Source organism: Lissotriton helveticus, chromosome 6 (genome assembly GCF_964261635.1).
Source record: "Lissotriton helveticus chromosome 6, aLisHel1.1, whole genome shotgun sequence".
NCBI classification, from domain to species: domain Eukaryota; kingdom Metazoa; phylum Chordata; class Amphibia; order Caudata; family Salamandridae; genus Lissotriton; species Lissotriton helveticus.
The window spans coordinates 1,338,630,233-1,338,655,360 of NC_136067.1; the positions used below are offsets into that span (position 1 = coordinate 1,338,630,233).

The 25,128-nt window shown below is 46.5% G+C and overlaps 1 protein-coding gene across 1 annotated transcript in view; it reads right to left on the bottom strand.

The window, feature by feature from the left end:
- The window catches only part of APMAP (adipocyte plasma membrane associated protein), a 379,103-nt gene that overhangs the window by 214,378 nt on the left and 139,597 nt on the right, over positions 1 to 25,128 (bottom strand). The window contains exons 4-5 of the mRNA XM_078649066.1: positions 22,058 to 22,150; positions 9,163 to 9,279 (exon numbers count right to left, since the gene is read on the bottom strand). Coding sequence (XP_078505192.1) covers positions 9,163 to 9,279; positions 22,058 to 22,150 — 210 coding nt within the window. The remainder of the gene's footprint in view (positions 1 to 9,162; positions 9,280 to 22,057; positions 22,151 to 25,128) is intronic.

Here is a 25,128-nt window from a genome sequence, read left to right on the forward strand (position 1 = left end):
GACAATCGTCTAAGTATGGGAAGAAGTGGATATGTTGTCTTCTGAGATGTGCTGCTACTACTGCTAGGCATTTTGTAAACACTCGTGGTGCAGTTGTGACCTCGAATGGAAAGACTTTGAACTGATAATGTTGTCCTTCTAGTACAAATCTGAGATACTTCCTGTGAGAAGGATGTATGGGAATGTGGAAGTAGGTGTCTTTGAGCTCTAGTGTGGTTAGGAAATTGCCTTGTTGCAACAATGGTAGCACTTGTTGTAAAGTGATCATGTGAAAATGATCTGAGTGTATATACTGATTGAGAGGCCTTAGGTTTAAAATTGGTCTTAGTGTTCCGTCCTTTTTGAGTAATAGGAAATAGAGCGAGTAAACCCCTGTTCCTTGATGTTGCAACGGAACTAGCTCTATTGCATCTTTTTGCAGTAATGAGAGAACTTCTTGTTGGAGCCGGGTTAGATTTTCTGTGAACATTGGACGCTGTCTAGGTGGCATATGTGGAGGGGTAGCTGCTTCACCTGATGTTTGGGAATTAGCTCTTTTACTAGCATTTGAAACTAGTAGGGAGTCTAAGGGTAGCTGTCCTTTAATGTAGGCAGTGTCCCCAGGAGCTGCTCTGTACTTTTTCTCTATCCTTGGGTTTATGATTCTAGCTCGTACAGGATCTTTAAACACTTCTTGTGCATGCTTAATGACTCCTTTAATCATTGGCAGTATTTCCACAGATTTTTGGGAGTGTTCAAAAGTGTCTAATACAAAATCTTCCTCTGCCTCATCTGGATGCATGGTGACATTGTGATACATGGCAGCCCTATTAATTAAGTGTCCAAACCCAATATTGTCTTCTGGAGGAGAAGGTTTAGATGGATATGTATGTGGGTCAGGAATATCTGGTACATCCTGTGGGTTTGGATACTCCCAGTCCGGTGAACCTGTTGGGCAGGGAAAAGGGTCATCTGGGTCTCTCCCTCCCCCATGCTATACTCATCATCATCAACATCCTGAGGAGGTTTATGTGGTGGAGAATGAGGAGGAGAATTTGAGGTAAAATGTTTAAAGGAAGTGGAGGAGAAGGAGATACAGGAGAAGAAGGGTGCATAGGAGATGTGGCAGATTCCTTCTTCTTGACAGGCACTGGAGGTGTAGGTGCTGTATCGGACTTCCTCTTCCTGTGTGGTATAGTGGAAGCATGTCCAGTTTCTGGATCAATGTAGATCCTTTTCTATAAAGGACCTCTTCTTGAGGCACAGCCTTCGGTGCCGATTTTTTCGGTTCCAAACCAGTTTGTTGCTTGTCTTTAGGCTTAGGAGCTGATGTTGAGTCCTTTAGCGTAGATTTCGGCACTGAAGATATTGTCTTTGGAGCCAAAGCCTGTTTCATGGACTTGGAAGCATCGGAAGCAGGCTTTGTCTGTTTCGGCATCGAGGGTATCGGCTTCGGAGTGGAAGCTGTTTGAGGTATCGGAAACAGGCTTTGTTGTTTTCTGAGCCATTTTTTCTCTCTGAGTCGACGGTTTCGGAGTGCGTTTCGGAGCCGAGGGAGCAGGTGTTATTGGCACATGCGGTTTGCTCGGTATGGAGCTATCGGCAGGCTTCATTATTTTCTTCGGAGCCGGGCTCGATGGCGGGGCTTTCAAAGTGTTTTTTCGGTCTCGACTGGGCCCTGCAGGTGGAGTGTTGACCTTTGCCTTTGATTTTGGTGTTTGGGCTGGGGAAGGGTCAGTGGTACTCATGCGTTGACCCGAAGGTATGGAGTCATCAGAGTCATCTGCCTCGGATACGATCTGGAGATCATCGGAATCCTCTTCTGGGACGTATGGACTTTTGTCGAAGATATCCACCGGTTCCGGCGCTGATCTCTGCATGTCGCGTCGACGGGCCCTCCAATCTCTAATGGTCTTTTTCGATCGAAAGGATGCACAGGCTATGCAGCTGGATTCGTTGTGTTCTGGCGACAAGCACAGGTTACAGACCTCGTGATGGTCACTGTGTGGAAATTTTGCTCAACACTCTGGGCATCTTTTGAATGGCGTCCGTTCCATGAGGTGTAGGCCTCACGGCGTGGGTAGGTCCAACAGCCCGCGTCGACGACCGGAATCGAGCTGATGAAGTCGAGTCAATGTTTGTCGATATTGAAAGTTGTTTGGTGAAGTTTGAAGAAAATTTTTACGCTTCGAAGTACTTGAAAAATAGATTTCAAACCGGAGCGGAAAAGTTTCATCCGAACCCAGTGGCGGAAAAAAAGAAACTAAGGATGGAGTCGATGCCCATGCGCACTATCGTCCAAGGGAGGAGTCACCTATCTCGTGACTACAAAGACTTCTTCCAAGACGACAACAACATGCAATCATTCGAGCCCAACACCAGATGGCGATCTAATGCACAGTGCGAGATCTTCAGCTCATATGCCTCGAACACAACATTACAGCCTTCGGGAGGAAGGTTGAAAGCTGTCAACTGCCGCCACTCAATCTCAACGCAAGAGGGCGGAGATTGGGCAGGTTCTGGTGGAGGACCCTCCCCTGCAGAAAATCTTTTCAAACGGGCAGCCTGACCAGAGGATCGATTGCCATGCTCAGAAGCTAAGGATGCCAAACTCAGTGCCCAGTCCAGAGCCACAAGGATGAATTGGGCCCAGATGTTCCTGATCTTCTTGAGACCTCTCGGCAGGAGTGGTATGGAGGGAAAGGCATACAGGAGGCCTGGGCTCTACTCGAGATGAAAAGAGACTCAGAGAAAGAGCCACCTTGGAAACTCGAGCACACAAACTGCTGACAATGCTCATTCTCAAAGGTAAACAGTTCTAACCAAGGTTCTCCCCACTGCTTAAAGAGATCTTGTGCCACCTCTGGGTGGAGACTCCATTTATGATCCTCTGGGCATCAACAGCTGAGTTAGTCCGCTCTGGCGTTCAAGAAACCTGCAAGGTGTCAAACCACCAGGGATGTGCCCTACTGTTCCAGCCATGTCTAGAGGAACAGGGCCTTCTGACAAAGGGTCCATGACCCCACCCGCCCTGTTGTTGCACTACCCCATTGAGGTGGTGGTGTCCACAAACACCTGCACTAGCCTTCCCTTGATGAAGGGTAGAAAGGCTTTCAATGCCAGTCGGATCACCAGGAGCTCTAGCAGGTTTATGTGGAGTCCGGATTCCCCTGGAGACCAGAGTTCTCTGAACGCCACCTGGTCTGCCACTGACCCAATTGTGGTTCATAAGTCACCACTGCAGGTCCTTTGCAGTTCTCTTCATGATCTGGACCATGTCGCAGAGTTTCCCCTGATGCTGTACCCTTTGAAACTTCAAGTCCCATTGCAGAGCCTGCATATTCTATTGGGCATGTATCACAAGCAGGATGCATGAGACCATGAGTCCCAATAGCCTCTGGGTCTGCCTTACCAAATCCAGGATAGAGGCTGAAACATTGATATCTGTAGGAAAGTGCCTCTTTGGTACATGGCTGGCCCCCACTTTTTGCCTGGAAAATGATGTAATTTCGACTGGAAGTGCACAGGATCCTTGCCAAGCAGTCCCCTGTGCAGGAAACTTTTTCCCTAAACTATACCTGTTTCCCAGTTGGCACAACTACAATAACCCTTGTTAGACCCTAGTAAGTGGTACCACTGATACCTAGTTCATCGGCACTGAAGAGCGACCCCAAGGGTAGCAGTACAATTGGTGCCATCTAGGGCACCTCATCAAGGCCATGCACCCTGCCATTGCAGACTGCGTCCCATGGTGCAGACAAAACCGAAGAATTGATATGGTACACATTCCTGTGTGCCATGCCCACAGACACTGCATGAGATATCGGTAAGACACCCCTATAGCACGGTTTATGGTCCTAAGGCAGGGTGCACTATATCTCCTGTGAGGACATATCTGCATGAGCAGATATGCCCCTGCAATATCCACGTCAATTCTTGGATATTGTAAGTGGAAAGGGACGCTGTAAGGGGTACATGGGCTGGACTCTCGTCATTATTAATATTATATTATTATGGGATGTTGGGTACCAAACATTTCGCCTTAATAAGCCTGTTCGGTTTACAGTGTAAGGTTTATTATTAATAATTGCACACAGATGACCCTTTAGAGAGGTCCCCTAAAATCTACCAACCCTTAGTGTGGTCACCGGGAGGACTAAGCCAACCTCTTACCACCAGACAGAATTCTGACCTCAAGGGTGAACGCCAGCACACTCAGAGGTCGAGAACAATGCCTGTCCTGGGCAGAAGTGTTCACATCTCCCCCAGTCAGTAAGAACCATCTCTGGTGGGAAGCTTCAAAGGACTTGTCACTGTCAAAACGTGACCCCAGCCTCTGCCGAAAGAAGGAGCAGGCCCCCTTGCCTGTCCTCACCCCTTTTGGCAGGAAAACATAGAAAGAATAGGAGGTGTACTCCTCTCTGCCAACTCCACTCCTCACATGCTGGAGGCAAGGTGAAGCACATTTTTCAGTGCCCACCATCTTGAAGATAGTGGGACTTCTCCAATCGGCGGCTAGGGATATGTCCCCCTCCCACAGGAGGTGGGCATACTAGAGGTTGTACACATCCCAAGTAAGGGGCCCATTGGCTACTACCGGTCACTCCCTTGTAAACGTCCCTAAATTTAGTATTTAGGTGACATCACAGACCTTGAAACTAGAATTTACAGACACAAGAAGACGACGAATGAAGAAACACTGTTGGACGGAAAACTGAAGACATTGTGGTTGACTCTGGGTGCGAACCATGCCTGCCGCCACAGAACTGACATCCTCTAGCTCATCTTGTCACTGTGTGGCCTCCACAAAACACAGAGGGTCATCAGCACTTCAGAAATTGAAAAGAACTTCCTAAAGGTAGAGGCATTATCTCCCTGCAGCCGCAGGCACCAAACACAGCAAAGTCCGGTCCAGCGTCGTCCAGCCCAACAGACGTCTATGAGTACCAGCGAATGGTACACCAGCTCTGGAGAGTCAGCTCAGCTGCTGCACCAAGTCTTGAGTCCCCAGGACCCACCGGAGCTGAAAGGCACAAATGCCTGACCCCCTGCTGCAAAAACATGCCAGCACGAGGAATATCAGGACTCTGGAGACCCACCTCAGCAGTGGCAAAGCAGCTCCACAATCGTCGCTCCAAGGTGCCAGCCCCTGACAGCAAAGTACATAGTTGTGCGTCTTTGCACAGTTGCCCATCTTCACTGCACCTAGCCCGCCCCGGCCGGGGTATTTTCAAACCAGCTTGAGAGCCTTCGATCTTGCCTGCAAGTCCCCCTTTGTTTTGATTTTACAGGTGGTCCCCTGAGTTTGTAGCGCACCAGCTACAAAGTCCCCTTTTTCCATCCTCCCGGTGAAAGCAGAGAAGCCCCCTGAAAACTTGGCCTTGGCACCTTGGACCCAATCCTTCAATTTCCAAAAGGCTAACAACAACAATGACTGTACTGCATTGGTTTTTGCAATTGCCTTTTTCCTTTCATGGGAAATGTATGCTGCGTAATTGCGCACAACCGTAGATATTGCATCTACTGTGATTTTCTTGTATTGCGAAAAGTATTTACCTTTCACCCGAAGTTTTAGGTCTAAATAAATATATAAAATAAGTACTATTTTTCTAATTTGAAATCAACTTCATTCCTTGAATGTGTGCATTGTTTATTGCCTTAGTGTGTACGACAAATGCTTAGCACTACACCCTCTGATAAGCCTAGCTGCTCGTCCACACAACGACAAAATAGAGCGTTATCTAGTTTTTACCTTTGTAAACCAATAAGGGTCTCTTTGACATCTCTGCACAGTGTAAACCATTTTGGTGCAGTATATGGAGAGGTGGGTTTCCTACAATATCATAGCCTGAATATCCTGGACTAGCCACTCAGGATGATAAGCCTGAAACTGCACTGTGTCCAGAACAGTTCCGATGAAGGGGAGAGCTTGAGACTGGTAAGATACTGTGTTACTTTGGCACGTTGATAGTGAACACCAGCAAGTGCAGGAGGTTCACAGTAGTCTAGAGGTGGGAGACGTCAACCTGGGGCGAACCCGCTTTCAACAGCAAGTCGAGAGATAGAGGAGCTCTCCGCAGACGAGCTGCAACTCTTGCCATCAGCTTGGGGAACACAAGGGGCACTGGTAAGGCCAAAGGGAAGAACAGCAAATTGAAAGTGCTTGTGACCTACTGTAAACCGCAGATAGTTCTGGTGGGCAGACAGAATGGGAATGTGGAAATACCATCCAGTCTCCTGGGTACAGGGCAGACTAGACCAAGCTAGCCTGAGTATTTCAAATTTCTCCTTCTTGAGAAAGAAGTTATGGGACTGTAGATCTAGGATAGAACGAAGGTCCTTATCTTTTTTGCGGCCCAGAAAACAGTAGGAACAGCAACCAAAGTCTATTTCTGGCACAAGAACCCTCTCTATGGCTCCTTAGACCATAACAGCCATGACTTCCTCGAAGAGCAAGGATAAAGGATCTTCCATCAGCTCATCATGAGATGGTGGTGTGGCGGGAGGGGTAGACTCCAAGGGGAAGGAGTAGCCCCTTCAGATAATCTGCAATCCCCACCTCTCAAATGTTATGGCCTGCCAGTGGGACAGGTGATGGTGAATTCTGCTGCCAATTAGATGCCCATGGTCGTAAAGGGGCAGACTAGGAGGGTTTGGAGGCTGCGGCTGCTGGAGATTTGCTGGACTGGTCTGACCGGAGCGGTGGCCACCCGACCAATGGGACCAGTAGGACCATGGTCTGTGGACACGCAAATACTGGCTGGATAAGGACTCCACTGTACGCCCCTTCCATGGCCAAGAAAGGCAGATTGAGGGTGACAAAGGGTCATAGAAGGCCAAAGTACCTAGCTGTAGGCCTGCTGTCCATAAAGCACTCCAGCACCAAATCCGCCTCGTCTCCAAAGAGATGGGAGCCATCAAAGGGCATGTCCATGAGTGAGGACTGGACAACCCCAGAAAAGCCAGTGGTACTCAACCAGGTGTTGCATCCCAGGGCCAATGTCAACGAACCTGCTCTGCCTAATGAGTCAGTGGCATCCCTCCCCTTGGCAACGGCCTGGAAGAGCACTTGGGCAACTGTATCCAACAGAGCATGAGAATAGAGGTCCAAAAGTCATGCAGTGTTGACAGACCGCAATGCCAGGTTGGTGGAAGAAAACATTTTCCTGCCTAAGTTGGTCATCCTCTTAAGATTCCTGATACAGTGGTGCGGCTGGGAATGCTCCAGGATTTACGTGGGTGGTGGAAGCCTGGACCACCAAGCTCTCCAGAGTGGGATGTTGCGTGAGGAAGTTTGGGTCCCCTGCCAATGGGGTGGTATTGACAGGGAATCGTCCTCTGCACAGAAGCCTCTGTGATGGTCTTGGGCCAAGTCCCAAGAAAAACGTCAGAAAGTGCCTCATTGAAAGGGAGAAGAGGTTCTGATGGGGACACTCCCGGCTGAAGCACTTCCGTCAAGACAGTCTTGACTGCCACCGAGGGTAAGCTAAGATCCAGGACCTTAGCTACCCTCTGCAGCATTATTGTGAATGAAGATCCCTTCTCCATAGCCATGGCAGGGGGAGAAAGAATGCCAGATTCTTGAGCAGTATCCAGTCCATTGGCTTCACCCAAATCCATTTACTCTTCATAAGGCTGGTATTCTTCAGGGTCCAGCGACCCCTCCCATTCTGTCCTAGTCCATATGAATAGGGCTCAGGCTTTGGCCTGGAAGGCATGGCTCGAGTCGGCACCGCATCTGGCACTGGATGATGCCCCTTCATCTCAGTGTCGGAGTCAGGGATGAGAATTGGGATGGCAGCACCGATGGGCGCGGCCATTTGGCACTGGAACGTCGGTCTTGGGACTGCCGTCGGGGAAGGTTGAGGTGGCATGACCGGCGCAGATTCGGATCCATTTGATAATCCCTGAGACCCGACTGGCGGAGGGGTTGGAGGCACCGGCACGGGCCCAGCAGGGGCCCCTCGGTGAGTGACAAATAGAATCCAACACTTGTCTGTCTGCATTAAGGACTCACTGCATCAAGAACTGGTCAGTGACCAGGCATAACATGAAGCAGTGATGCTGAAGGGAGGAGCCGTACGGCATCTCATGATTATCTTCCAAACATCTACCGTGAACAACCAGAAACATCACTTTGGCAGATCAACTACAGGTGGAGTCAAGCAAAATGTTGTTCTAGAACTGCTGCTCTAACGGACTTGAATGCTGTGTCGCAAGTGATAGTTGCCTTTCCCTATTTGGTAGACTCATCAGCCCAAACAAACAAAACTGCCCCAACAGCTTTTACCCATTTCCAAAATCTGTAATGGATTTAATCGGTGTTGGCTGGGTGCTACAGGAAGAGAAACTAGTACAGGAGTTGCAGCATCAACAGAACAAATGACAAAGCAGAAAAACATATTTTTTAGTATTTTTTAATACAAACATTTGGGTAGTATTCAAGTGTAAGTTAAGATGTTGCCCAATACATAGCAGGGTTTTATAACTATTCCAGCTTAGGCAAAAGCTCCCGTATGACTGTTGAACAACATTTGCGACTTCTATTAAAAAAAGGTATAAGTAAAAATAATCTGATAATTTTTTTATAGCAATGCGCATGGCAAGAGCTGCATTTGAAGTTGTCTCCTTCGCTAACAGGTTGAATTACATATATCAAAGTTCCTAACCACAGCCATGATTAATGATTTGACAGATTTCTTTTAGCCCCTGAGTTGATGAACCAAAACAATGAAAGTGTTCCGATCCAAGCTGGGCAACTAATATCTGAGAAGCACTGGCCTGGAACATAAGTGTTGTAATCTGTCATCATGGAAAATATAATGGTCTGGCCCAACACCTTGATTGAAGGGTTAAAAAAAATATTTAAACCTCACTTGAACTAGCGGAAATACAAATCTGGAAAGAGCCCCAAATGAAGTGATTGAGAATATGAATATTTCTTATTGGTTCGTATATAAATGCATTCCGAGAAATGGTATACATGCTTATGTGAGAATAACTTGATATAGGCATTATGCCTATTTATTGGAACAACCTTGGATTTCAATTTAGCAAAAACACTTTCCAAATATGTATCTCTTCTTGATTTACTTGTTAGTGCAGCTTGCCATGTACACTTTTATCCATTCTAAATGCTCAGAAATTGAAAGTCTTAAATTAAGAAGTAGGGTTGAACATTACCTGTTACTGGATTGACTTCAAATATTCCCTGGTAAGCATCCGCAACAAAAAGGGTACCATTTGGACCAACTCTGATGCCCAGGGGCCTTCCGCAAGTATGTTCAAATTCTCGTGTTCCTGGGTGACAAAACAGTGATGTATTTAACATATGTAAAAATTAATCAACTGATAGATTCTACATACTTGAATTAAAGCCCAGCTAAATTCATCAATATGCTCTGGATGAAACAAATTGATTCGTTATTGCCATTTCAGTTATGAAAATTAATATGACATTTGGTCTCTGCAAATAAAAACAGAGCTTCTGGGTACAGGAAATGCAATTCAAAGCAACACATACATTTTATTCATGCCCTCAATCAATCTGACAAGAACATACTTGATCCCTGTAGATCTCCGACAGGTCCAAATCTAGTAAATTGTCTCCTAGGTGCACTGGAGACACACAACGAAGATTCAGCTAGTCCTTGCTTTACACCTCCGATGCCACACCAGCCTGAGATTGAAACTGAGAACCCCAGGACCAACCAATAATCCTATCAACACCTTAAGGCCCACTAAAGAAACAGAAAAGAAAATCTGAAACTTCTCTACATCCCAAAATAGGTACCCAAAACAGAGGAAAGTGACAGCCAGGTGAACCTCCAAGAGACCTACCTCCAAAGACTCTAAGAATTATTCCATCCCAATGCACCAATACGCGGGACACATTAAAACCTTCCATCATTAGGCCAGAGGGGCGAACTAGCAGATTTGCTCCTGAAACCACTAACCCTTCCCGACCTGCGCAAACCATAGTAGCAGTCATATAGCCAGCTGAAAGCCCACACTCATCAAGCATCTATAGGAGACAACAACTCTGACATAGTATCTGCCACAATCAAAACAACAAGCAAATGTCATGCATTGTAATTAGTGTTACATCATTAAGAGGGAATCAAAATCACATCTGCAACCTACTACTTGACCATTAACCAGAACTCCTTTTCATCATAGAAATTTGGGTGTGCGACAATGCAGCACTCTATCTACACAAGGAAATCCTTGATGGATTTCTAGCTCTTTAGAAACATGGATTTGATAGGGTCAACCCAGAGAACTAAAGACCAATTTCAAATGGACTTTTCTTAGGAGACGGTAGAATTCTCCCAAATCTCATATGTAGTTGAACAACATGGCATCCTAACAGACCGATTGCATGGTTTCAACACTAATCTCCACCGGGGACGACAGAGGAAATCTGCTGACAGTATTAGAGTTGTTGCTCTACTTCTGGTTTCAAGTTCACAGGAACATTTTGCAGGTTAGGCTGGTAAACAGGAATTCTTCAAACCAGGCAGCTACCTCCACTGTTCTCGACCTTCTTTTGTGCCGTCTGAGCAACAGAGTGAAGTTTCAGAAGGACATGTTGGAGAAATGTTTGGATACAACTGGTCCACTGGGATTCTTCATAGCAGGCACCATCCTACAGCAACAGGAGGGATATTTCACATGTTGGTTCTGTGTATGAAACGTTGATCCCTTCTCTTGGTCAGCAAGAGCCTAGCAAAAAAGCACAGGAGAAAAAAACGGGTGCAAAAGTACAAGACAGAGCTGCATACACCTCTCTCCACTGCTTAGAGAGGTATGCAGGAATTCTTCTGTGCAGTAGCAGGCGGGACATTTTATCTCACCAGCTGCAAGCAGATATTCTTCTTGAAGTGGTGCCAGCACCAGTTTTACCAGCAGCGGCAGATGTGAAGAGTCTGGAGTTCCTGAGTGAGTCCAGTCCACGGGCATTCCCAGCAGCTGAGTCCATCATCTGTGTATCTTTTGCTTTCTCGCCCTAAGTGTTAGGGGTATGGCCAGACGTGGGTCCCGGGCTCACTGTGCCACTGGATTTAAGGTAGCCTGACTGATGAGGGTGTTCTGCCCCAAAACCGGACCCAGGATGCTTGTTTCTGGTTCAGGGGAGATCGGATTTGGCAGTTCAGGCTGGGATATTCCCATGAGGAGGAGGGTAAAGACTGATTTGCATATTGCTGGGTCTAAACTGGGGTCGCATGGTGAGAAAAAAAAACTAATGATTTAACCCAGAACTCTTGCCTGGGGGTGAATGTTTGGTTTGTTCTGCATTCAGTCCATCATCTGCGTGTGTTTTACTGCGTGGTTAGCTGCAACAATCCTGTTTTGGGTTCCTCAACTGGGTGTTGGTGCGCAGGTGCTCACATGGCATCCTCACTTCTCTGGAGGGAGATAGCATATCAGATTGCAGTTCTTGATGCTCCCAGTGACCCTCTCTGGCATACTGGGTAATTGTATAGTACAGTAAACAGGTTCCTGCCCAATCAGCACAGTGCAATCCTTCACGGCAAACCTTTCCTGGCATAAGGGGTACCATCCACTAATGCACAATGCATTAGCCTTTACAGCATGGCAGTCTCCTGGCACACAGGGTTGCCGACTCGCATGGGCTGCGGCCCTGTAGGCACACGTCTCGATTCACAGCAGCCCACTCCAGGCACATGGGGTCCCAGACTGTGTCCTGCACAAGGACAAAGACCCAATCCGTGCAGTAGCTGTATCCTTACACCTCGGCCACTCTACACGGCTCCCTACTGGACCTTGCTCCCTCCAACTCTCTTCTTTTCCTCACAGAGCACACTGGGCTTGGCAAGCAGGCAGGCACTCCAGGCTCCAAGGCAGGTGGTCTTAGATTCCCTGAGTGATGTCCCCTCACTCAGAAGGGAGACTAGCAGGCCTTGGCACCCCAGTCCCAGGTAACATACCGAAAAGTCTTACATAGCTTTCCCTCCTCACACAACCCGTCTGGCTGCTTAGCAGATAACCATTTTTGGTGTCTCAAACTCACATTCTTATTGTCCATTTACAGTCACCAAATGAGATTTAGGGTCTGAATATTTGAAGGTTTATGTTGAGGTTCTGCTACTTTTGAAGTGTTCACTCGTCTCCTCTCTCTTCCTCTTAAAAACAGTCTTTCAGCAGGGGTGTCTCAAAAGCTAATAGCTCCACAACACAGGCCATGGGAGTGACTAGAGTTGACACCTGTGATATGAGCATCAAAAGAGTCTCCAATCCCTACTCTTTATGATTCTCTTATCAGCTCTCACTGAATCAAAGCACACCCATTTAAGTGTATAGGGGAAGCAGTGTTTGTCCCACCCAGCTTATAGGAATACAGCAATACACAAATCTGGCAGGGGGTATTTCTCTACCTCCTCTCCATGTTTCACAATTTATTTATTTATTATTTATTTTTTGCACTTATAATGCGCGCAGATACCCACAAAGGGTTTCCCGGCGCAACAGATGTAAAAGCTGAAAAACACCAAAAGCGCAGAAAACAACCCATTAGAAGCCTGCAATTATTTATCAAAAAGCCAGGTTTTTACACCTTTCTTGAAACTGGCAAGATTTACCTCCTTACGCAGGGCTAAAGGCAAAGAGTTCCAAAGAACTGGTCCCAGATGGGAGAAAGACTTTCCCCCCATACGGGCCAGTTTAAATCTAGGAACCACAAAGTTGGCTCCATTTGAAGAACGGAGGTTTCGTTCAGGAACGTAGGGCCTAACCAGATTCTGCAGGTACTTTGGTGCAGTCCCTGCCTTGATCCTAAACATGTAGGTCAATGCTTTAAACCGGACCCGGTTCTCAACCCTAAGCCAGTGAAGATCCTTTAGGTGCTTTGATATCCTAGCTGTCCTAGGGATCTTACAAAGCAGCCTGGCGGCGGAATTTTGGACCAATTGGAGCCGCCTGATCACAGCTAAATTGGAGCCCAGGTATAAGATGTTACCGTAGTCAAGTCTAGATGTAATCAGTGCATTGACTACGGTCTTCTGGGTATCCATAGGCAGCATCCAAATGATCTTCCGTAACCATTTCAAGATGGTGAAGCACGTACCAGCTACTTTGTTTACCTGCTGTTTCATTGATAAAGAGTCATCAATGCATACCCCTAAGTTTCTGACTTGAGTGGCCGGGCAGGGAAAAGCACCCAGGGAGGGCGGCCAATGGGAATCCTGCCAAAGATCTCTCTTTTTCCCTAGGAGAAGAATCTCCGTCTTCTCCCCGTTAAGCTTCAGCTGATTAGTTGACATCCAGCTGAAGACTTCCTGAAGGCCTGTTTTCAACGCAGAGGGGGATGAAGGCTTTGCGTTGGTAAGGGAAAAAATAATCTGCGAATCATCCGCGTAAGACATAAGTTCTAGGCCAACTCGCTCAGCTAGATCAGCGAGTGGGCGGAGATACAGATTAAAAAACAACGGGCTCAGGATTGAGCCCTGAGGCACACCATGTGGAGACAGAAAGGTGTCTGACTGAGCTTGCGAGGACGAGATCTGAAACGTCCGGTTGCTCAAGTAGGACGCGATCCAGTCAAGCGCTTTCCCTCCGACACCATCATCACTCAGCCTAGCAAGTAGTCTGTTGTGTGAGATGGTGTCGAAGGCCGCACTAAGATCAAGTAAGACAAGAGCAACCGTTTGCCCCTCATCCAGAAGTCCCCTAATCTTTTCGGTGACTCCCAAAAGGGCGGACTCGGTGGAATGGCCTGCCCTAAAACCTGACTGAGTAAAATGGAGTAGATTATTGTTCTCCGTGTACATTGAGAGTACACCGTGAATATGCTTCTCTAAGATCTTAGAGAACGCAGGTAACAGGGAAATTGGGCGGTAGTTGGCCAGCACCTCAGGATCAGCCGCCGGCTTTTTCAATAGAGGGCTGACCATGGCATGCTTCCAAGCCGCTGGAACAATTGCCAGATGGATGGAGGCATTTAATGTATCAGCAATAATCCCCAGAGCTGGGTCATCCAGCTGCCTCAGGATGTTGATGGGGAGAGGATCACAGGGAGAGCCTGATTTAATGGACGCAACTAAGGATTTCAGAATGTCCAAGGAAATAAGTGGCCAGGAGTCAAGCCGTGGTCCTATTTGATTTGCCAAATGTGGGGACGGAACTTCCCCGTCGTCCCTCATCAGAGGATTAATATTGGCCATAATCTTCTCTATCTTTTCCACAAAATACGTGGCAAGATTTTGACATTTTTGAGGGGTCAGGGGAGGTGCGGCAGCCATAGAATTTGCTCCGGCCAGTTCCTTAACAGTGTTAAAGAGAGTCCGTGCTTTGTTTGCGGCTGTGTTGATAGTCTCAGTTATGTAACAAGCCTTAGCTCTAGTGCAGGCTCTGTGGTAGAGGTTTCTGGCACTACGATAAATTTCCTTTGTTAAAGGATCGTAATGTTTACGCCACTTCCGCTCTAATGCCTTACACTTGGTTTTTTCTAGTTGTAATTCATCATTGTACCAAGGTGCTGGAGGGCGATGAACATTGCCTCTGCACTTAGTAGCGGGCAAACAGATGTCGACTGCTCTCTCCAGCCAGGTATGGGCTTCACGCGCAATCGTTTCCATATCGGTGCCCAAGACGGGGGGGTGAATCTTTAGTGCACTCTGCAACTCGGACAGATCTAACCTTTTCCAATTTCTCATAAGAATTGGGGGCCGAGCAGAAAGTGACGGCTTGGGGTCAGTAGGGGTAATGCTAAAAAGGGTTAAAAAGTGATCCGACCAACAGATGGGGTCGGTTTTCAACCATTTTAGTTCCTGTAAGTTGGATATTATGGGGTCCAGCAAATGGCCAGCTTGGTGAGTGGGACCCTCATTCCGCAGTGTCATGTTAAGAGTATTCAAATCTTCCAGAAGGTTGACAACAGTGCTATTTGATGTGTCCTCCAAATGGAGATTTAAATCACCCAGTATGGTCAGATTTTGGGCATTCAGAAAGTAAGGTGAAATGACGTTGGCCAAATTCGCAGCCCAGACGTTACAGCCTCCAGGAGGGCGATAAATTAAAAAACCAGAGAAGGTAAAATTAGGGTTCAGTGCAATTTTAAAAAATGCTGCTTCGCATCCAGGGATATTAACCGCTTGGAAATCACAATTGAATTCCCTATTAAAAATCACAGCAATCCCCCCTCCAACCTGTCTTTCCCTATCAACTCTAGCGATAGCATAATTAGAGGGTAGTGCGGCCGCTACATCGGGACCAGCACCATCATGCAACCATGTCTCTGTAAGGAAAACCGCACATGGTTTTTCTTCTATTAAAAGATGGTAAATGTCTGCTTTATGTTGTGGCAGTGATCTGCAATTAACAGTATAGAATGTAAAGGAACGAGTGTTTTGAGCCACGGTTGGAGTAGGTATCCTACGTTTGTGTGTCACATCTGGGTAGGGCTGAAAATTAGATAAAGCAAAAGCACATGGGCCTTCCAAAATAGAACCTAAGACCCTCCATGTATTGTACCATCCGCAGACACACATACAGTGCATGTATACAGCCACACACACTGCACAGAAGTTATCACATATAAGCACACATACATCCAGCACCTGCATTTAACATGCACTCACGGGACTCTTCTTGTATTGTACCACTCACAAGTACACAGACACCCAGCGCTTGCATTTAACATGCAGGCACTGTGCAACACAGCATTGTCCCTGTCCTGTACCCTTCCTGGGTGCACATACACTGCGCACAGTACTTCACACTAAACCGATAAAGGGCGAGGTTGAGCTAAGCACACCAAAGTCGAACCTTAGAAATTAGTAGGCCGGTAGGCTTCACCCAGAGACAGATTAAAAGGACCTGTTCACTCCTACTGGTCGCTACACAGTATGCAACCAGCACCAAGCTCTAGCTGCTTAAATCCTGGTGAAGGCAGTAACCATCCATCACAATGAGGGTAGAACTTTAAGCTACCCTCCCGGTCCAACAAGACCGCAACCTGTGAGACAGGGCTATGTTATGGTACACACGCATTATCCATGTTTGCCTATGACCACACACATTAGGGATCCATACATCAGTACAGTTGCGCACTCAGGGCAGGGGTGCATGTCCATTACCATGCAGAGGGCTTTCCTCTCCCCACAGAGGATCAGGAGTTTATGGTATAATTTTGGATCCGGTTGTTAATTGCTCTTTGCCTTAAAGAAATCAGTCCCTTACAACAACCAATTCCTCAGCCACCATTTCCCCTTTTCACCCCCCAATCCCTCCACAAAGGCTATCCTCAGTCAACAGTCGGGCAGGTGCCGGAGTAAAAACCTTTTTTGTTACTTTTATGATATATCCTCAATGGTCTCCAAATATAGCAGCTTTTGAATATCCCGATTGCTTCCACTAGTTTATATCAGCAAAGAAGAGACGCAGACTAGCAATGCAACAAGTTATCTAGATATAGCAAGAGAAAAAATTCTAGGAAGGCAAATATAATGGGATTTAGAAGAGGAACCTAGTACTATACATCCACAAATAAAAAGGTTAATATGAAACTCAGTTCAAGGTCCAGAGATCTAACTGCATCAAACAACCTTGGTATTTTCACACTAGGATTTACTTATTTGCTAGGTTTCGAAAGCACTGGCAAATCGGCTTCAGCCGGGACGAGAATTTCCTCTGCATGGTGTACAGTCATGTAGCCCTGGGCAGAGTGCCTGACATGTAGAAATGTACATGGTAGACGAACAACACAGGCCCAAGCTACGTACAATAGCAGAATAGAGAGCAAGAATGGAGTGGAGGCCTGGGGGGTTGGGGCAGACACGAGTTTTAGTAGAATATAGTAATATAATATTAAACATAGCACCAATGGAAAGTCACTGGCACTCAGTGCATGGAAACATCCCTGAGAAAATATGCAGATAAAGTAGACACAAAGGATCAAGATAAGCAGGTGGTCAGGCATTGCAGAACAGTAGACACATAGGGAGGAAAGGCACTGCTAGGCTTCTAAGCACAATACAGTCAAGGACACCAGTACTGAAGGATGCTGAACAATGTATTACTACCATGCACTTGTCACAATTCTGCAATGTGTAGTTAGAGGTTTTTGCAGAAACAATTGCATTTTGCTGAATGATAAGAAATAACGATGTGCTTGAGCAATTGCTTGATTTGATATGCTAATGAAATGTATTGTGTGTTTTACACTATATAAGGCACTGCGTGTTACGTTGTAACTTTGAGTTCAGTTTTCAGTTCAAAGGAGCTGGCTGACCTCCCACGTGTTTGATAAACTGTATGCTATATTTCCAAGAAAAGTCATTGCGTCTCTTTCAATCCCCAGCAACACTTGTTTTTGATTTTGTCCTCAGTCTCACACTAATCTAGTTTGCAAAGAGTCCTGGTTCAGTCTCTTTGCATAAGCGAGGTCCAGGAGAGGGCGCCTCACAATGTGGTTTAATTTCACGGACAGTGGACTACTATCCCAGTCATGCATTTGTGGTGGCAGCGTACTGTGTTTTATGAATACCTACTTGTAACTAGACTTCATAATCAATGTCAATCGAGTGGAGGCCATTTGGCTCACTTGTGTTGTTTGCTTATATGCACTAACCCAGATCCTAGTACTGAGATCCCAAATACTGTTGTGTAGGTATGTGCATGAGGCCTGCGTGGTACAAGGATTGTGTGCATGCATGACCAAGAGTAATTGAGGCATGTGGGAGCCACTTTAGATGGCCCAAGTCTGGGCTTGCGTAGAGGATGGAGTCGAAGTTATTTACCCCAGACATTGGAAGTGTATGTTGACACTCCAGAAGGTGAAGGGAAGACACCTAGATATTGAAACGGGGAGAAAGGAGACAAGGCTCCTTTAGAAATTCTATTAGGCTGTTTGCTGATTACTCTTCCTGTAGCACTAACATATGAAAGATGGTTGGTATGCAGGGTGGGAGTACGGTCCCTGTTGCTCAAGGTGAGAGGGCCCTTTTAGGTGAGGCTAGTCTTTTGTCATTGCCACGATCATTCTTCGGTGTTGGTGATGATTGTCAGATACAGAAAGCTCACACATTTGTGCCTCTGTTGTGGGTGCTCCAAGCTGGACACTAGCCCCACTGTGAGAACATTACTCCACACAAACTAGGCTGTATCTGGAGAGCAGATTGGAGAGGACACTTGAAAGGAGAATCACCCTAAACCATTTATGAAAGCACAATCCACTCTCCTGTATGCATTGACTGTATAAATGTAGTTGCTGTACGAACGCCACATTCTCAATTACCAAGGACACGGGTGCTACGCAGAGTACTTAGAGGACTCTGTGTAGCACTACAGGGCTGGTGTCTACCTACCAAGCAGTATCCCAGGCACAAGGGGAGATCACCTGAAGACTTGCCTAGCAGGAATTAGCTTTTCATTTGTTGTGAGGTGCCTAGAATCCAACCTGCATACTGCAACAGAAAAGGAGCCTGCCAACTCCACAAGAGGTATTAATGTCCATAAAGAGCCAAAAGCAGCGAGACCCAGGTTATGGTGGGGTCTGACAGAGGAAAGATCATGAAAAAGAGCAATCTGTGTACCCTGGGAGAGAGATGGCATCAGACTATCCTGATTGAAAATTCCAGGTGGAAACCGCAGAATCAAAGCTGTTCAGGGCTGCTATGCCAAGAACTGCAATTGTCACATGACGCCGTGACCCAAAGAAATTAGACCAAAACTTAGCGCCTAACACAGAGTCTGAGTGAAGGCCTAGTACCTAGAGGCAGGAAGAAGTGCAACTGCAACGAGATCCACCCCATGGACCTACCACAACTCCAGGTTACCTGAACATGTGACCCAGATGGCCTCCGACATCTGCTCCACCCTCTGCCTACCTGGTTGCAGCAGGAGGAATCTGCATCTGACCCAAAGTGTGTGTTCTCTCCCAGAAGCACGCTAGTGCGGGCTAGCGACAGGCCAATGCCATACACTTCATGTGGAGGTTAGCCAATGCTATCACTGACAGTCAAGTGCTGAAGGGGTTCTCTTGGCCCAGTTTGCAGCCACATTAGTAAGAAGGCTCTGGGCACATCAGAGACTAACAACCGGAACTACCATGATTGAGGCCCAGAAGCCCCAGCCTACCATCTGACCCCTTTGAAGGGGGTTTGATAAGGCCATATAAGAGTGTTTGACTGTATATGGTTTAGTCAAATGCTATTTGAACTGGTAGGGCAAGTCAAGGTAAAATTAAAGCAGGATTCTAGTACTTTAATCAGTCAATAACTGGCAGCAACAGGTTTAGGAACAGAGGTTGGCAGGAGAGACAAAGTAGGGAAGGGAGCAAAAACAATGTTGTATATCACGTGCAATTATTTACAAGTGCGCTGTGGTGGGGCATCTATTATACCTTCTTTCCTTGCTGCAGGCAACCATTTGTTTTGACAGTCCAATATTGGCAGTGCTTAATTTATAATATAATAAATACAAGGGCCCAAATTAATCTCAGAAGCTGTCAGAATCAATGATAAATTTCACGTTGGCGAATACCAAGTATTTTTAGTCTTGATTTCACCTTTTGCCTCTTTGATCCACCAACATATTCTCCCTGCGTGTTTATTTCACTCTTGAAGGTTCTTTATTACCCTGATTTCTCTCTTTGTCACGCCCAAGGAGCAGCAGATGCAGTTCAGCATCGGTGCAGCCTTTTCTTTGCCGGATCCAAGGTCAGCAGGGCAGTCCTTCGTTAGTGTTCTTCTTCAAGTCAAGCAAGATTGAAATTCCGGTTGCAGGGGTACCCCTTTTTTGCCCAGAAAGTGCCTACAGGGGCAGTCACAAGCCAATGGGCCACTAGGTTACCTCCCACTTAATGAGAACTTCCTATGAAGTGTGGCATCTAGCTATCCCAGAAGGCTCCATTCTGCCAACTCTCAACTTTCCTGCCAAGACAGACTGCTTTCTGGAGGAAAGGCAAGGCAAAGGAGTGGGAAGTTCAAAAGGAAGCAGACCCCCAACACAAACTTCAAAGACTCAAATCGCATTCGATGTCTGGAAAGTGACTATAAGAAGGGAGCGGTCAACTGCCAAGCACCCAGTCGGGCCGTATGTTGGAAATAAACTGCAAGACGTCTGCTTGCGACCAAGGCTGGGGTCTAAGGCCTGCCAGGCTCCCAGGTGGATGGTGAGTGGATGTAGGTGGGTGAACAAAGGCACACAACTCAAAGTACAGTTAGTAGCAGCAATTAATGATTGTTCAGTCAAATTCCTGCTTTTATGAAACAAGCATTGCAAAGCCAATAGCTCTTGCCTAAGCAAGGGGTGTAGTGTGGAGGGAGTAGAGGTGTGTGTGGAGTAGCATTGAGTGTTGTAGAAGGTCGTAGAGTGGTTAAGGCACACCCTCTCCCCACACGGTTTCCCACCCAGCCCTTTTCAGGTGTTGCTTGGACTACGGCTGCAGGTTCTGCCCGGGCCGGCGTACGATGGGAACTTGGATGGCAGAGTGAGTGCTTTTAATTGCATTAACTGCAGTGTATTGAGGGAACTCCGTAATTATTTTGGGTGCCATTTAAATCTCAGAATGCACTGTGTTTGTTCAGTTTAGTGTCCTGAGTGCTGCACTCATTGTCGCTGCTCCTGCTTGCTTGTGCTGGGCGGGCTAGGTCTTGGTCGGGTGTCATGGCCTCCCATACCGGTTTCCCAGGAGTCTGGGCCTCGGATACTGAGGCAGGTTGCTGGCAGGGGATAAATACTGGATGTGTTCTCTCCTCTTGCCCGTCCTGCTAGCATGCTTGCGCACTCTGCCTTTGCATCCACTGCTAGATGGTGTCCCCTGGGACTCAAACGTTTTTCGTTGGTACTGGAAACTGGTGCTTTTTCAGCACATGGACTTCTCCCCTCACAGTCCTCATTATTTCCCAACCCCTCACACCCCTTAGGTTTGTCTCACCTTTCCCGCTGCTGCTCATCATTCATCATATATTCTTTCTCCTTCTCTTCAGCCCAACACAGTCTTAATTCTCTCCCTTCACCTCAAGTCACACAGGTACCGCCCCCACCACCGAAGAGCTCTAATCTATCTAGCAACCGGTGCGCACATACATTCCCAGTGCACTACTGTGATTGAAAAGTAGATTTGTAAGGCACGCTTTACTGTAACCACTGGGCACGGGTGAGCGGCGCAGTGAGGAACTCCGTGGAATTTCACAGTTTTTCCTAATATGCAGAATTCCACAGAGCACCACTCCGTGAACTCCGGCCACCCCTACAAATAAGGTCAAATGTAGGCTTGCTTACAAGGATCCAGAGACTATGGGCCCGATGTAGGTAAATGGCATTTACCGATTCGTAAATACCAAATTTTACCGATTCGGTATTTACAAATCGTAAATGCATTGTAGGTATATTTACCAAATTTTTTACCGAATCTGTAACATACCGAATCGGTATTTATCGATTCGGTAATTGCCATTGATTCCTATGGGCCATGAGGCCCATAGGAACCGATGTCAATTACCGAATCGGTAAATACCGATTCAGTAAAATTTCCGAATTTACAAGGGGGACAGGGTGTCACTGACACCCTGTTGCACCCCTGATTCAGGCTTGTGTGCCATGTGACACACATACATGCCCTCAGGGCATGTATGTTTGCCACATGACACAGGTGTACATGCACAGTAGTGCATGTACACAGAAATTCGTTATTTACCATGCAATAGTATTACATGGTAAATAACGAATTCTTAGGGGCCTGTGGCACTGTTTCCAGTACCACCTACATATGGATTTACCCATTCAGTAAAATTACCGAATCGGTAATTTACAGAATCAGTAAATGTACCGATTCGGTAAATGTACCGATTCTGTAAAATATATGCCCCCTACATCTCAATCACCAAATACCGGTCTGTAACGGCCTAAATCGGCCGTTACCGACCGGTATTTGGTGACCTACATCTGGCTCTTTATATCTCAAGAGACAAGGAGTGAGAAAATGTACCAGAAATTAACATGGATACGTGGGAAAGAGAAAAAGATGATGAGTAGAAAGGACATAAAACACAAAGTTTTCATGGGTAGCCTAACTATTTAGCACAGAGTCAGATTGAAATCACCATCTCCTTACCACAAGGCGGCTTCCCAAGTCTGGCTACTGTGTAGATATTTCCATCTTCGATTTTCAGAATCTGTCCGTCAGCAGTACCAGTGTATAGAACATCTGTTAAGAAATAGTAAAAAGTGAAGGTTACAATAGGAAGAAACAGGCTGGACAAGAAAATGCTCCCACAGTGGGTTTCCCTAACATTCAAATGACAATTGCAAATCAAAGCAGTTCAAAATTATAAACTGGAGATCACCGAGTTGGTGAAGTTGCTTGAAACATTAGAGACTGCAAAGGCAGTTTTTGTTGATCAAGTCTACAAGCAAAGAGGTGAATGCCAGAAACAAGGCTAAAAGCAAAGTTCAGTTTGTCAATATGTATTCACAGCAACCTAACACTTGTGTGCACAAGATCAGATTTGGTGCTCAAAATAACATTAAAAAAAAAGAAAACTTACCTTAACTCTGTGACATCCTCGATCTGGAACTCTTCTTTCCACACAAGAACCGGAGGCAGCAACTTCCTCTGCCAATCCTGGCTGGAGCTGCTCTCACCAGAATGAGAGCAGCCCTAGGATTGGTGGGAGCAGCCCAACTCAGCACTCCACAGCGCTCTGGAGGCTTTGGCTTTCTCCAGCCCAGCTGTCTTAAGACAGCTGGGTTAGAGATGTTTTAAGTGCGCATGTGTGGCTGGCCCTCGCAAGACGGCAAGCCAAAAAGACATGCGCACTTTAAACAGGGCCATACCAGTCCACCCTCCTCCCTGACATGCTTCTGTCACTCAGCAATGGCCCCACCCTGACGCTCAGGATGGTAGATGAAAAATAAAATAGTAATTAGTTACTATTTTATTTTTCATCTTTGGGGGCTTTTTAAGTGGGGCGACGCTCCTCTGCTCAAATGGAGGAGCCGCCCCTTTCCAGAGCATAAGAGTTTATTTTCAAACCAGCTGCAATGCAGTGATAATCTTTCTATTTAACTGTAAAGCAGGCCTACTGGAGGCTCAGTAATCTTACTATAGCCCTCAGAGCCCCGAGGCAAGTGTTTTTTACCGGCACCAGCTAAATAGGCAATTTGCATGTTACTGCATATCAAGTGTGCAGCCGGCATCCAGTGCAACGGCTTCCTTTTTATTAGAGAACAACGTCTAACGTCGTAAAGATTACGCAAGGCCCATCAGCCATTGTTTTCTCTAAAATACTTGATACAACAAAGGGAAAGTTCTCATACAAACAACTTTGCCAAGCAGTCAACCTTTCGCCCAAGAGCATGATCCATGATGTATCCTTACTTAACTTCGGAAGATCAGCTAGAATGCTAGGATAACTTATATGTTGGAATTGAGCTGGGCTTACCAGAGGTTGATATTATTTTTAGGTCGAACCTAAGTGTACGACCTCTTGTATACTTTAGTATACATATATCTCTGTGGGCCAAATGCCATTCCTTGCTTCTCATTTGTTTGTTTCAATGTCCTTTAAAAATCCTTGCTCACTAGTGGGCAGTCCTGCCTCTTTGTACCTCCTTTTTAGGTCGAGACCTGCGTAGGCTGCGCTTGCGCAGTCGCAGGGAGAGATCTTATGTCTCCTAGAGTGGGGGCTTGAACACGCCCCTCTTCTCCATTGGCTGGCTTCCTAAACGGAGGCCAGCCATTGGAGGAGAGGGGCATCACTCCGTTCAAGACCCGTCTTTTTGGGATTCGGGGGTGTTTTTAACTTTCTTTCTCTTTTCTTTCTCTCCTCTTCCAATTGGCTGGAATTTTACCTTCCAGAAAATGGGAAGAGGAGAGAAAGAAAAACACGCCCCGAATCCCAAAATGAGGCTGCGTTTCTCCGAGGCATTTCTGCATCGCCGCGGAGAAACATGGTGGTGTTCAGGGACACCCTCCCTCTCACCGAGGTCCCAGTCTATTCTCATGTAATGTACCTTTTGCTACCTCTTGTTTTTGTTAGGCACAGGGAGATTAATTGACTTGCCCAGAATCACCGGATGTTCAGCGACATTACCGAGACTCGAACCCAGTTCTTCCAGGTCCGAGGTCAAGCGCCCTAGCAGTTAGGTCAACTCCGCTCTGTACTCATGTTTTCCAAGGTGGTAAAGACGGCAAATAAAGTGTGTGTTACTCACTGTGTCCGATTTGGCGCAAGAATTCCTCGCCTTTGTAAAATCAGCAGGAGCTGTTCTAATTGTGCAGCTCCGCTGGCTTCCCGCGTCTCCCTTGCAAAGTGCCGTGGGGGCTTCTTAGGAACCCCACGGCAGACACAGCTTACTGTGCTGAATGTCATAGAGGAGGTTTTGCTCTGAGGACCTGGCTTTGACCCTCCTCTTAGAGCCAAAAACAGAGCATAAGTAGACCCCTTTTACACAGGTAGAAAATGTGGCCAGCGCTAAGGCTTACTCAGGGATGGGCCCTGGGGTTCTAAACTCAATTTAACAGCGTATGTAACAGCAGCCTAGAAATCCATGATCAGCCGCAGCATTTGTTTGTTAAAAGGAAAACGACTATCTTTGCCTAAAACACAATTATTGCACATAAACATCAGAGTGTATTTAGTTTGGTTAAACCAATATCTTATATATGGATTGAGGTGTATATTCGTGCCCGACTCAGCAATTGCCGTAGGAAGGTGTTGAATTATCAGATGGGGTTGATATACTGTGTTTTTTGTGCATAGCAGCATAAATTAATTGTAAACATTATTTCAATGGAAAACTTAGGCTTGTAAAGGTTTCATATTTAACATGGCATGGATTAACACGCTATCGCTTGTACGAAATGTGCATGTTTTAATGCATCTCTCAGATAAGCGTCTCGTTTGACAGCAGTCAGAACAAAGTCCCAGAAGAACCTATAGAGGCGCTGCTAGCAGCGCAAATTACCCAATCAGTATAAACAGTGCTATCTGAGGGTAGATATGCGCAATCGGACCCATAGCCTTGATGTGTGAAGCTTAAAAGAAAGGGAGATAATAAATGTGAAATGTATTGGAAAGCTAGGAGGGAAGGGTGCAGTCTACAGCGGAGCGAGGGGGTGTGGGGGGAGGACTTTTTGGCAGGGTTACCATTTTGCCGAGCTGAGAGGTGTGCAAGACATGC